Raw genomic sequence first — 14,660 nt, 5'->3', positions numbered from 1 at the left:
TCAAATTTCCCCATTCTAAGAAGACTCTACTTTTTGCCTCTGAGTTGAATTTTTGTGGTGAACACAACCTATATCGGCCTAATTTTAGTCTGGAAAAAGGAATGTTGTCCTGTTCCTACACTGAAGGCTCCCACTTCTCATTGGGAGAAGCTGAGTGCATGCCGTCACAACTCACACACAGAAAAACACTTAGTGTGTGAATATTATATGCCAGGTGATTTTCTAAGTTCTGGGAATACAAAATGGGAAGGATAACATCCAAACAAAGACATGACTGAGGACAGGTGTGGGAGCATGGGGATATCAGGGGAAAAGCATTCCAAGCATGAAGATCGGCAACTAGCAATACCACTTAATAAGCCGTCCCCTGGCTTATTAAGTGGCCTCTGGACAGGGCCAAGAGGGGGAGGCATGGAAGGCAATACGTTTACAGATATCAGGGGACAAATTTGGTGGAGAAGTTACGGTCATTTTAGATGCATTAGCCAATGTTCTCCAGAGAAATAGAATCAATAAGCCTGAGTGTGTTTGTGTGTGTGTGTGTCCACGTGTGTGTAGAAAGAGAGATGTATATTAAGGAATTGGGTCATACAACTGTGCAACTGTGGAGGTTCATAGTCCGAAATCGACAGGGTAGTCAGGCAGACGAACCCCGAGGAAAAGCTGCAGTTTTAAGTGAAGGCTGTCTGCTGACGGAACTGTCTCTTCTTTAGGTGAGGTCAGAATTCTTCTTAAGGCCTTCAACTGACTAGATGAGTCCCACCTACATTATGAAGGGCAATCTGCTTTACTCAGAGCCTGCTGATTTCATTGTTCATCTCATTCAAAGATATACCGTTATAGAAACATCTAGAATAGTGTTTGACAAAATATCTAGGTACAGTAGCTAGGCAATATGACAATATGGAATATTCAATATGGAATAACATGATCATACTTAATTTTGTTTCTTTTTCCGCTAAAGACATCCATGTTTTAAAATATAAATGTTTGAGGTTACACTGGTTCATCACATTATATAAATTTCAGGGTTACAGCTATAAGGAGACACCTGTACACTCTATTGTGTGCTTACCACCTGAAGTCGAGTCTCTTTCCGTCACCATGTATTTGACCCCCTTTACCCTATTTGTCCTCCCCCAACCCTTTCCCTTCTAGTAACCACCATTCTGTTGTCTGTATCTATGAGTCTGTGTGTTATTTTGTTTGTTCCTGTGTTGTTTTGTTTTAGAAGCCTCATATGAGTGAAATCATACAGGTCTTTTCCTTCCACCTGACTTATTTCATTTAGCATAATACTCTCAAGATCTATTCATGTTTTGCACAAATGGCAATATTTCATCTCTAGATTTTTTGAAGTATAAAACTTTACATATTTAAAGTATACAATTGGAATAGTTTTGACATGTGTACACCCACAACACTCTCACTAAAAGCTGTCGAGATTATGAAGTTTCCTCGTGCCCACCCTTCTGCTCTTTCTTTGCTCCTTCCATCTGTGCCCAGGAGAATCACTGATCTGTTTTCTGTCACATAGATTAGGTTGCATCTTCTCGAAGTTTATCTAAATGGAATCATACAGTGCATATACTTTTATCGCTGTCTTCTTGCACTCAGAATAAGCATTTTGTGGCTCACCGATGTTAGAATATGCATCAATAAAAATTTCATTCTTTTTATTCATTTATTTATTTATTTATTGCTGAGTATTATTCCATTGTATACACATACACAGCTTTCTTTCCCCATTCACCTGTTCATGGACATGTGGTATTCTCCCTAGCTCCAAGTCTGATTTTTACTATTCCCTGGAATGTTTGCATTTTCCTACAAACTATTTTGCGTTAACGTTTTTTCTGCACCTCCTACATGAATGCGTATTCCCCAAGAGGGGTTTCTGTTTCTGTTACTCACTGCTATATCTCCAAAGTATATATCACTCTCTTATTTTTGTGAGAAACTTAATAATGATTTAAGTGAATGAACGAACAAAAGAATTAATTAAAAAATAAGCAAGCACCTCGTGTGAGCCATGGTTGATCCCTGCTGATACCGTCAATGACAACAAACCTTAACACCCTTTAAGCTTTCGTTATGTGCTCATTTAAACATCCTTCAAATCCACATAACGAGAACTGTTATTATTTCCACTTTGAAGAATCTGAGTATCTGAGATCTTTGGCAAAATACTCAGGTATGCTCTTAGTAAGCAGCGAGCTCATAATCATTTTCCCCAGAGCACACGGTTTCATCCCCCTACACCTCAGCAAGGTAGGGACCTATGCTTCAGACCTCACAGGGGTGAGGGGAGACCCGTGGATTAGTAAGGGTGTAATGGAGGTCTGAAACAGGTCTGCGCAGGTGCTGTGGGAGCCTGCAGCAGCTGCTGGAGCCTGTGCATTGCCTGGGCCATACGCAGCTGAACAGAGAAGCTGAATTTGTGATGCGAGGCTGCCGGTGACCGGGGAACCTCCTGCTTCCGATCCGGAGACCTGACCTGAAGCCCGACATATCACAAACATCATGGACACCTTCTCCACTGACTCCAGTTGCAGCTCAGGCCCTCTGGACCCTAAGTGCCCAGGAGGAAGTAGGGTAATTAGCCCGAGCTGACTGCTGCTCCACTCAGGGATTTGGGGCTGTTTTCCTCTCGGGGTTCTTTCTGATGGGTAAAAAGAGGTTGTCTGCCCATCGTTTTGAATCTGGTGTACAGATATGAAATCCTGTAAAAGTCCTCAGTCCACTGATGTTTGCTTTCCTTCCTTTAATCCTGGGTCTTCTGCACAGAAAGTGAAGATTCAGGTAACATCATGAAGCAGAAGGTATCTGAACTCACAGTACTGGTAGAGATCGGCTGGGGCCCAGAAATGTTCATAGTCGTGTGTGTGCACATGTGTACATGTGTGTGTTTGCATGCGCGCACTCCGCTGATTCACACATTGAGTTCTCTCACCTAGAATGTACATAAATCATGGACGGCTAGAAAATTTCCTCTCGGAAAGTGTGCACTTCGTTTCCTTGAGTTTGTTGTCTGTGTGCTGTGTGTAAGACACTGTGCATCACCTGTAATTTGAGTATGTATGACCGCTTACGACTTCAATGCATGTGGTAGTGGGTGTGTGATAGTTCTGTGTGCCGCTGTGAGGTGCATGTGACACTGTACTTTGTTTTTGAGTTTTGCATAAATTTGTGTGAAGGTGACTCATACCCTGACTGCATTTACCTACCTTGATATAAGATAGAGAAATCTATAAGTCTCCCTTTGGCAAGTCTGTATCTGTCACAATAACTGCTTTTGTGTGTAACGAACTCATATCCTCACTTCCTTTACTCAGATGATGTGTAGGATAGAGACTTAAAATCAAGCTACAAATCCGTGTGCGTGTGTGTGTGTTCAATATTCTCATATTCTGACTCTCTACTTGCTAGAGACCAGAATCCACACAGGCAGCTCCAAAAAGAATAAAAAGAAAAACAAGAAAAAAAAAAGAAAAGAAAAGAAAAGTAAACAGTCCCTTTTGAAGAAGAGTTGGGGTCATTTTTCAGTGATTTGAATAATTGGGCATTTGGAAGCCCACTATTTTTGACCCTCTTCTTCAACTTTATTGACATAGTTTAGAAACTAAATGCTCACTCCAGGCGTCCCATATGCCTACACTCGAATCTTTGTCTTTTTCACACTGGATAGCTTTTGGCCTTGGGTGCCCAGCAGCCTCCAAGTCAAAGGGAGAGAAACAGTGATAACCACTGTAGATCTTGTCTGTTAGGTGCTTAAACACTAGGACGTTGTGAGCATTTAGTAAACTGTAGCATCGTGGAGACCAGTAACCTTACTCTCCATTTCCTGATTGCTTAGGAGAAAATATCTGGTACAAAGGCAGGAAAATTAGGCCTATGCAAACCTCCAGGTCACGGGTTCTCCTCTTCTCTGTACTGAGCATTTTCCCAGCCACCTCTTTCACACGTGCTGCTGACTGAATTAAGGCACATTTTCCGTATTGTTTCCTTCCCTTCAAGTTGCAGCTCCGCAGTGTTATTAGGGATCGTCTCTCCTGGGTCTCCTCCTGGAGATGTCTGCGTTCCCGGTTTCCCTTCTGGGATGACCTACCCGGTCAGATACTTACACAACAATGTCAACGTCGAGTTCCTCTCCTAAGCACATGAGGATTTTGACATTTAACTTTAGCTCCTCTACCACCCATGGAAAGAGATGGAAAGATTCTCTCTCTTGTGAAAATTATCAGAAAATATACCTTTGAGATTAGGTCCCACCATGCGATATCTATGTGAAATTCTGTAAGCAATTTCACTGCTTCTCTTAGTAAACGAAAGAAAAAAAATCACTATTTTCTCTACTTCCCAGAAACAAAATAAACATTAATGAATTGAATGATCTTTAAGGCTTAAGATAACCATTTGGAAACTAAGGATTATAGGACTATGAGTTGTGACAGCTACGTGAGCAGAGAGATGCTTTCAGATGTCTAAATAAGAATTTTTAAGGTACTGGCTCTGTTGCCTGATTAAAGAGAGAAACAGTGGGGTCATAGCAGCAGAAATTCAAGGAAATTTTAAAACTTGAGAGACCTGTGAGTACAGCAGTTACTGTGTAACGACACGATAATTCTCATTCCTTCTGAGTATGTCTACAACGAAGCTTTAATAACAACTTTATGCTAGGACTGTTGAAGATTCAATGAGGCATTGATGCAAAAATGTGTTTGTCTAACATAGTGTTCATTAAAGGTCAATTATTACAAGCATGAAGATCAATATTGGGAAATAGCCATTTTCAACCAGGTAACTGTGAATTCTAATAGACACCTCCCATCCTTCGGCATCCCTAGTTCTCAGATTTGAGAGCCCAGGTGTCTTTCTTTCTACTATTTCTGAGCCAACTTGAATCACCAGATATAAACAGAGACACGAAATGAAGTACGTTTTATTTCTTGGCAAAAGATGAACTTGCACTAAGTCACATTCCGTCAGATTTATCTCAGTGATAAGATCTGAGCTTGGAAACTTCCTTTGAGAGTGTGAGAGCTCTGATGAGTTAGCATAAACTATAGGCCAAATTCTTGGTCCCTCATGCTGACCATCTCATAATGTTGTTTTATTAAATTTCTCAACTTGATTCTAGTTTTATTTGGATACTTATCTTGGTGTAAAAGCAATGGCTAAAATTATTTGTATATTTTATTCAGGACACTGTTCTTAGATATTAATATGTATTGATTAGAATCCTCTTATTAACTGTGAACATGTGCTATTGGAATCTTCACACTATAGTGGCACAAGATGAAGCCAAGAGAGGCGTGGCTCCTAAGTCATCAGCTAGAAAGAGGTGGGGCCAGAATCACTGCACTGCCCTGGCTGCAGATCCATACCTTTGGTCAGCCCTCTGTCAGGTGCTCTCCAGAGGGTTGGCACACCAAGGGAAGACGTCCTGTGAGTCCCATTTGTTCTTGTAACTCCAATTAGGATCATAATGCCAAAACCTGGTTGATTGAAAGAATAAGAAGAATGCATTTATTTGCAAGACATCGTGTAGGGCATTGAGGGTGTTTCTTGCTTTAGCAGCACTAGCTGATGATATATGTTCAAGCAGTTATTCTTCTTCTCCAGGAGAAAGTCAGAGTTCCTACTGTGGTGGCTATAATGACACTTTCAAAGTCTCTGATAATTCCCACTCCCTTTATTCCTGCAGACAGAGGAGCAGCATGAAGAGGGAGAACCAGAGCAGCGTGTCCGGCTTCCTCCTCCTGGGGCTCCCCATCCGGCCGGAGCAGCAGGGCGTGTTCTTCGCCCTGTTCCTGGGCATGTACCTGACCACGGTGCTGGGGAACCTGCTCATCATCCTGCTCATCAGGCTGGACTCTCGCCTCCACACACCCATGTACTTCTTCCTCAGCCACTTGGCCTTCACTGATGTGTCCTTTGCATCTGTCACCGTCCCAAAGATGTTGAGGGACATGCACTCTAAGGACAAGTTCATCCCCTATGCAGGGTGCATTTTACAGATGTATTTTTTCATAGTTTTTGGCTGTCTTGACAGTCTTCTTCTTGCAGTGATGGCATATGACAGGTACGTGGCCATCTGTCACCCTCTACACTATACCACCGTCATGAGGGAGGGGCTGTGTGTGCTGCTGGTGGCTGGCTCCTGGCTTGTCTCCTGTGGCACTGCCCTCTTGCACACACTCCTCCTGGCTCAGGTGTCCTTCTGTGCTGACAATATCATTCCCCACTTCTTCTGTGACCTTCCCCTCCTACTCAAGTTGTCCTGTTCAAATACCTCTGTCAATGAGCTGGTCATATTCACTGTAGTGTCTGTGCTTGCCATTATTCCATTGAGTGGTATATTGGTCTCTTATGGCCGTATTGGGGCCTGTATCCTGAGAGTCCCCTCTACCACAGGGTTCCGCAAAGCCTTGTCCACATGTGGCTCCCACCTCTCTGTGGTGTCTCTCTTCTATGGAACAATTATAGCTGTGTACTTTTCCTCTTCATCAAGTGATTCCAGTGATAAAGCCAGGATAACCTCTCTGATGTATACAGCGGTGACCCCCATGTTAAACCCCTTTATTTACAGCCTAAGGAACAGAGACATAAAATTGGCGCTGGGGATTCTTTTCAGAAACAACATCCAATCACCAAGTGAGAATCACCTAACTGTGTTCTTATTTCACCCACTGGCTTTGTCATAGAGGCCTCGAAAAATTGTGTGTCTATCACCTATGTCACTAGCACCCTCCCAACTGTCATGGGCAATTACATTATTGGATCAACTCCCTACCTTATTAGTCATATCCATTGTTCATTTTTTTTCAATATCCTAAATATGGCAATGCCCACAATACGTGTTTATCTTGTAGTCTTCAAGGCACCCAAGTACTTATCATTCAGGTGTGTGATTCACAATTCTAAATGACTTGAGCTTTGTTTTATCTTCCTGGAGATCGAGGAGCCTAGCTAAAACACAGAACACAGCAACCACGTCTCGGAAAGAAAATGACATCAGCATTTATTTACTTTTTAAAGATAAACTGGTTTTGCTTTAAGACATGATTAGAGGTATGAATTGTGATGGTATTTTGGATTAAGCTGCACCTTCGCATACCCAATTTCCCGACCCTCAGTGGTAGCTGGTCAGAATCCTCAATGTGCTACGTGTCACTTTGCCTATAATAAAATGAAGATTTGTACCTTTAAGTAGAGTCAGTATAAGTTTCGTGTAATATTGTTTTGATAGGCATAAAAAAACCCTCCTCATCATTAGGTGACATAACGTTTAATTATAACTCACAGTTTCTATGCATTAAAGTAAATGTGACATAAATCAGCTCATTTCCTCTTCCTTACCTATTGTTTTCCAAAGCAACACATATTCAGTCAAGTTTCCAATGTTTATTTTAATGAAGTCCAGAATGCTTACCTTCTTAATGTAGTAGCTAGTTAATAAAGTGCTTTTGAGGGCAGCTAAAATCTAAATAAACTTTAATTCGATTGGACCTGTGACAAGGACTTAACAAGGCAGAGCACAGCATCAATCCAATGATCGAATTTCTTCCTTCTAGGAAGACTCTAAGTTTTTCCTCTGACTTGGATTTTTGTGGCAAATACAACCTATATCGGCCTAATTTTAGTCTGGAGAAAGGAGTGTTGTCTTGTTCCCACACTGAGCGCTCCCACTCCTCATGGGGAGAAGCTGAGTGCATGCCGTCACAACTCACACACAGGAAAACACTTAGTGCATGGTTATTATGTGCCAGACAAATTTCTAAGTTCTAGGAATACAAAATGGGAAAGATAACATCCAATAACAACACAAATGAGGACAGGTGAGGGAGCATGGGGATATCCGGGGAAAAGCACTTCAAGCATGAAGATCAGCAACTAGCAATACCCTGAGGTGAGATGGCCCCTGGCGAATTAAGGGGGCCTCTGGACAGGGCCAAGTGGGGGAGGGATGGTAGGCAATAAGTTTAAAGATATCAGGGGACAAAATATGTGGGGAATTATGGTAAATGTAGACCTATTAGCCAATGTTCTCCATAGAAATAGAACCAATAAGCTGTGTGTGTGTGTGTGTGTGTGTGTGTGTGCGCGCGCGCGTGTGCACGCACATCCACATGTGTGTAGAAAGAGAGATGTATTTTCAGGAACTGGCTCATATGATTGTGCAATTGTGGAAGCTAGTAAGTCCCAAATCTGCTGGGTGGGCGGGCAGACAAATACCCGGGGAAAAGCTGCAGTTTGAAGTAAAGGCAGTCTTCTGACGGAATTGTCTCTTTTTTAGGGGAGATCAGAGTTCCTCTTAAGGCCTTAAACTGCCTGGATGAGTCCTCCCTACATTATGGAGGGCAATCTGCTTTACTCAGAGCCTGTTGGTTGAACTGTTAATCTCATTCAAAAAAATACTGTTATAGAAACATCTAGACAAAATATCTGGGTACGGAAGCCTAGCCAATTTGACACATAAAATTAAGCATCATAGTAGAGTTTTTGGTTTTCACTCTGAGTAGTTTGGGAACCCATTGGAAGGTATTCAATAAAGGAAGAATGTGATCATACTTATTTTGTTAATTTTTCCTTTAAAAACATCCACATTTTAAAATATAAATGTATTGGGGTTACATTGGTTCATTACATTATATAAATTTCAGGGTTACAGCTATAAGGAGACATGCGTATACTCTATTGTGTGCTTACCACCTGAAGCTGAGTCTCTTCCCGTCACCATGTATTTGATCCCCTTTATTCTACCATTCTGTCGTCTGTATCAATGACTGTGTTATTTTGCTTGTTCATGTGTTGTTTTTGTTTTAGAAGCCACATATGAGTGAAATCATACAATTCTTTTCCTTCCACCTGACTTATTTCATTTAGCATTCTCTCATGATCTATCCATGTTTTACACAAATGGCAATATTTTATCTCCAGATTTCTTGAGGTGTAAGTGACATACAATAAACTTTGTATATTTAATGTACTTGGAATATATTTAACGTCATTTGAATAGCTTTGACATGCATACACCCACGAAACTATCACTAAAACCCTCAAGATTATGAAGTTTCCTCGTGCCCACCCTTCTCTCTTTCTTTTCTCCTTCCATCTGTCCCCAGGGGAATCACTGAACTGTTTTTTGTCACATAGATTAGGTTGTACCTTCTAGAAGTTTATCTAAATAAAATCATATGGTGTATAGTTTTTACTGCTGTCTTCTTGCACTCAGCATAAGCATTTTGAGATTCACCATGTTAGAATATGCATCAATACATCTCTCATTCTTTTTATTCATTCATTCATCTTTTAAATTGCTGAGTATGAGGACATTAATTTCATTGTATGAACATACACAGCTTTCTTTTCCCCATTCACTTGTTCATGGACATTTGGGATTCTCTCTTGCTGCAAGTCTGATTTTTACTATAGCCCAGGAATTTTTGCCATTTTCCTACCATTTATTTTGCATTGACATTTTTTCTGCACCTCCTACTTGAATGTGTGTTCCCCAGGAGGTGTTTCTGTTATGTTACTGACTGCTATGTCTCCAAAGTGTGTATCGCCGCGTGAGACACTTAATAGTATTTAAGTAAATGAATGAACAAATATATTAATTAAAAAATAACCAAGCACTTCATGTGAGCCATGGTTGATCCCTGCTGATACAGACAATGACAATAAACCTTAACACCTTTAAGCTTTCGTTATGTGCTCATTTAACCATCCTTCAAACACACATAACGAGAACCGTTATTATTTCCACTTTGAAAAATCTGAGTCTCTGAGATCTTTGGCAAAATACGCAGGTATGCTCTTAGTAAGCAGCGAGCTCATAATCATTTTCCCCAGAGCATATAGTTTCAATCCCCCTACTCCTCAGCAAGGCAGGGACCTATACTTCAGAACCTCATGGGGGCGTGGGGGAGACCTGTGGATTAGTAAGGGCGTAATGGAGGTCTGAAACAGGTCTGCGTAGGTGCTGTGGGAGCCTGCAGTAGCTGCTGGAGCCTGTGCATTGCCTGGGCCATACGCAGCTGAACAGAGAAGCCGAATTTGTGATGTGAGGCTGCCGGTGACTGGGGAATCTCCTGCTTCCGATCCGGAGACCTGACCTGAAGCCCGACATATCATGAACATCATGGACACCTTCTCCTGTGACTCCAGTTGCAGCTCAGGCCCTCTGGACCCTAAACGTGCTCCTTCCCAAGCGGCCAGGAAGTAGCGGGACAATTAGCCCAAGCTGACTGCTGCTCCACTCAGGGATTTGGGACTGTTTTCCTCTCGAGATTCTTTCTGATGGGTATAAAGAGGTTGTCTGCTCATTGTTTTGATGTGGTGAACAAATATGAAAGTCTGTAAAAGTCCTCAGTCCACCGAGGTTTGCTTTCTTTCCTTCAATCCTGGATCTTCTGCACGGAAAGTGAGGATTCAGGTCACATCATGAAGAAGAAGGTATCTGAACTCACAGCACTGGTATAGGTCAGCAGATGCCCAGAAATGTCCACTGTCTTGTGTGCGTGCGCGCGTGTGTGTTGTACGTGCTCATGCAAACGGTCTGCCGACTCACACACTGGTTGCCCTCACCTAGAATATAAGTCAGGGAAGGCAGAAACTTTCCTCGCAGAAACGTGTGCACTTATTTTACTTGAGTTTTGTCGTCTGTGTGCTGTGTGTAAGACAGTGTGCATCACCTGCGTTTTGAATATGTATGACCTCTTACGACTTCAATGCATGCTGTAGAGGGTGCGTGATAGTTCTGTGTGTGCAGCTGTGAGGTGCATGTGACACTGTATTTTGTTTGTGAGTTTTGCAAAGATTTGTTTGATGGTGTCTCATACCCTGACTGCATCTACCTACCTGATATAAGCTAGAGAAGTCTATCAATCATCATTTGATATGTGTGTATCTGTCACAGTGACTGCTTTTGTGTGTAACGAACTCACATCCTGAATTCCTTTACTCAGAAGATGTGTAGGATAGAGACTTAAAATCAAGATACAAATACTGTGTGTGTGTGTGTTTAACATTCTCACATTCTAATTCTCTACTTGCTAGAGTCAAAAATTTTTTTTTCTGTTCTTTTTTTTCTTTTCTTTTTTCCTTTTTTTTTTAGACAACTAGATATACATGACCATAACAAAGCCTTTATTTTCAAGTTCATTCTCATTTTCAGCCTCTTATCCCCACTGCCTTCATTGACACCCACAGAACCCTGTGTATTCTAGTATTTTCTTCCTCAATCCCAATCACAAATTAAATTAAATTTTAAAAACCCATTTTGAAGAAACTAGGGGCCATTTTTCAGTGATTTGAATAATAATACAGGAGGTACCCTAGAAGACCGAGACAATCTTCTTCAATTTTATTGACATAGTTTAGAAACTAAATGCTCATTTCTGGTGTCACGTACATCTACACTCGAATCTCCGTCTTTTTCACACTGGATAGCTTTGTGGCCTTGGGTATGGCCTCTGATGCTCAACAGTCTCCAGTGCCAAGAAGAAATGAACAACGATAACCACTGTAAGATCTTGTCTGTTAGGTGCTTAAACACTAGGATGCTGTGAGCACTTAGTAAACTGTAGCATTGCGGAGACCAGGAACCTGACTCTCCATTTCCTGACTGCTTAGGAGACAATATCCGGTACAAAGCAGGAAAATTAGGCCTATGCAAACCTCCAGGTCACAGCTTCTCCTCTTCTCTGTACTGAGCATTTTCCCAGCCACCTCTTTCACACGTGGTGCTGACTGAATGAAGGCGCCGTTTCTGTATTGTTTCCTTCCCCTCAAGTTGCAGCTCCGCAGTGTTATTAGGGATCGTCTCTCCTGGGTCTCCTCCAGGAGATGTCTGCGGTCCCAGTTTCCCTTCTGGGATGACCTACCCGGTCAGATACTTACACAACAATGTGAATGCCGAGTTCCTCTCCTAAGCATATGAGTATTTGAACATTTGTCTTTACCCTTCTACCATCCATGGAAAGAAATTGGTAGATTCTCTCTCTCTCTTGTGAAAATTATCAGAAAATCTACCTTTGATATTAGGTTCCACCATGCAATATCTATGTGAAATTTTGTAAGCCATTTCACTGCTTCTGTTAGTAAATGAAAGAAAAAAAATCACTTTTTTCCCTCTACTTCTCAGACACAAAATAAACATTGAGGAATTGAATAAGCTTGAAGGCTTATGAAGCCATTTGCAAACTCAAGGGCTAAAGGATTTGAGTAGTGACAGTAATCTGAGTAGAGGTGTGCTTTCAAACCCTGATAAAATATTTCTTAAGGTCCTGGACTTTTTGTCTCATTAAAGAGAGGGAGAAACAGTAGGGTCATAGCAGCAGAGATTCGAGTAAATTTAAAAACGTGAGAGAATTGTTACTGTGTGACGTCATGATAGTTCTTATTCCTTCTGAATATGTCTATAATGAAGCTTTAATAACACCCTTATCCTAAGACAGTTGAAGTTCAGTGAGGCAATAATGCAAAAAGGTGTTTTTCTAACATAGTGTTCATGAAACATCAAGTATTATAAGTGTGAAGATCGGTATTGGGAAATGTGATGGTCAACCAGGTAACTGTGAATTCTAATAGACACCTCACATCCTTTGGCATCCATGGTTCTCAGATCTCAGATCTCAGGTGTCATTCTTTCTACTATTTCTGAGCCAATTTGAAGCACCAGATTGAAACGAAGTCATATGAAATGAAGTAAGTTTTATATCTTGGTAAAAGATGAACTTACACTAAGACAAGTTCCATCGGATTTACCCCAATGATAGCATATGAGCTCGGAAACTCTACTTGTGACTGTGAAAGCTCAGATGAGTTAGCATTAAATTTAGGTAAATCCTTGGTCCTTCATGCTGACCATCTCGTAATGTTGTTTTGGTAAATTTCTAAACTTGATCCTGGTTTTATTTGGATAGGTAACCTAGCATAACAGCAATGGCTAATATTTTGTGTTTATTTTATTCAAGACACTCTTCTTAGATATTCATGTGTATTGAATTAGAATCCTCCTATTAAATGTGAACGTGTACATTTGGTACCTTCACACTACAGTGACATAAGATGAAGCCAAGAGAGGCATCGGTCCCTAAGTCATCAGCTAGAAAGAGGTGGGGTCACTGCACTGCCCTGGCTGCAGATCCATACCTTTGGTCAACTATCTGTCAGGGGCTCCCCAGAGGGTCAGCACGCCAAGTGAAGAGGTCCTTTATGTCCTATTTATTCTCCTATCTCCAATTAGTATCATAATATCCGAAACCTGGTTGATTAGAAGAACAAGAAGAATGCATTTATTGGGAAGACATCGTGTTAGGCATTGAGGGTGTTGCTTGCTTTACCAGCACTAGCTGATGATGTATGTTCATGCAGTTATTCTTCTTCTCCAGAAGAAAGTCAGAGTTCCTACTGTGGTGGCCATAATGACACTTTCAAAGTCTCCGATAATTCCTACTCCCTTCATTCCTGCAGACAGAGGAGCAGCATGAGGAGGGAGAACCAGAGCAGCGTGTCCGGCTTCCTCCTCCTGGGGCTCCCCATCCGGCCAGAGCAGCAGGGCGTGTTCTTCGCCCTGTTCCTGGGCATGTACCTGACCACGGTGCTGGGGAACCTGCTCATCATCCTGCTCATCAGGCTGGACTCTCGCCTCCACACGCCCATGTACTTCTTCCTCAGCCACTTGGCCTTCACTGATGTCTCCTTTTCATCTGTCACCGTCCCAAAGATGTTGAGGGACATGCACTCTATGGACAAATTCATCCCCTATGCGGGGTGCATTTTACAGATGTATTTTTTCATAGTTTTTTTCTGTCTTGACAGTCTCCTTCTTGCAGTGATGGCATATGACAGGTACGTGGCCATCTGTAATCCTCTACGCTATACCACCATCATGAGAGAGGGGCTGTGTGTGCTGCTGGTGGCTGGTTCCTGGCTTGTCTCCTGTGGCAGTGCCCTCTTAGACACTCTCCTCCTGGCCCAGGTGTCTTTCTGTGCTGACAATATCATTCCCCATTTCTTCTGTAGTCTTCCCGTCCTCCTCAAGCTGTCCTGCTCAAATACCTCTGTCACTGAGCTCGTCATATTCACTGTAGGCACTCTGGTTGTCATTTTTCCATTTATTGCCATCCTTGTCTCTTATGGTCGTATTGGCACTTCTATCCTGAAAGTTCCCTCTACCATGGGGCTCACCAAAGCCTTGTCCACCTGTGGCTCCCACCTCTCTGTGGTGTCTCTCTTCTATGGAACAATTATAGTACTGCACTATTTCTCTTCATTAAGCGATTCCAATGACAAAGCCATGATAGCCTCTCTGATTTATACAGCGGTGACCCCCATGTTAAACCCCTTTATTTACAGCCTAAGGAACAGAGACATAAAATTGTCTCTGGGGATTCTGTTCAGAAACAACATCCTAGTTACCAAGTGAGAATCACCTAACCGTGTTCTTATTTCACCCACTGGTTTTGTCATAGAGGCCTCGAAAAATTGTGTGTCTGTCACCTTTGTCGCTAGCAGCCTCCCAAGAGTCCTTCAGAGGCAGTTATGTTATTGGATCTAATCCCTTCCACGTTAATCATATCCGTTATCCATTTATTTTTCAATTTTCCTAAAAATTGCATTGCCCACAATATCGGTTTATCTTGTAGTCT

The 14,660-nt window shown here is 41.9% G+C and overlaps 1 protein-coding gene across 1 annotated transcript; it reads left to right on the top strand.

Moving 5' to 3' along the window:
- Nucleotides 1–5,720: 5,720 nt before the first annotated feature.
- Nucleotides 5,721–14,437, top strand: LOC120605741 (olfactory receptor 1J4-like). Its single transcript, XM_039866669.1, has 2 exons — nucleotides 5,721–6,217; nucleotides 13,495–14,437. The coding sequence occupies exons 1-2, from the start codon at nucleotides 5,721–5,723 to the stop codon at nucleotides 14,435–14,437; spliced, it is 1,440 nt and encodes a 479-aa protein (XP_039722603.1).
- Nucleotides 14,438–14,660: the final 223 nt, after the last annotated feature.

The sequence above is a fragment of the Pteropus medius genome, unplaced genomic scaffold (assembly GCF_902729225.1).
Source record: "Pteropus medius unplaced genomic scaffold, Ma_sr-lr_union100, whole genome shotgun sequence".
NCBI lineage: Eukaryota > Metazoa > Chordata > Mammalia > Chiroptera > Pteropodidae > Pteropus > Pteropus medius.
The sequence above is the reverse complement of the archived record's forward strand: the minus strand, read 5'-3'. Positions and strand labels throughout refer to the sequence as shown.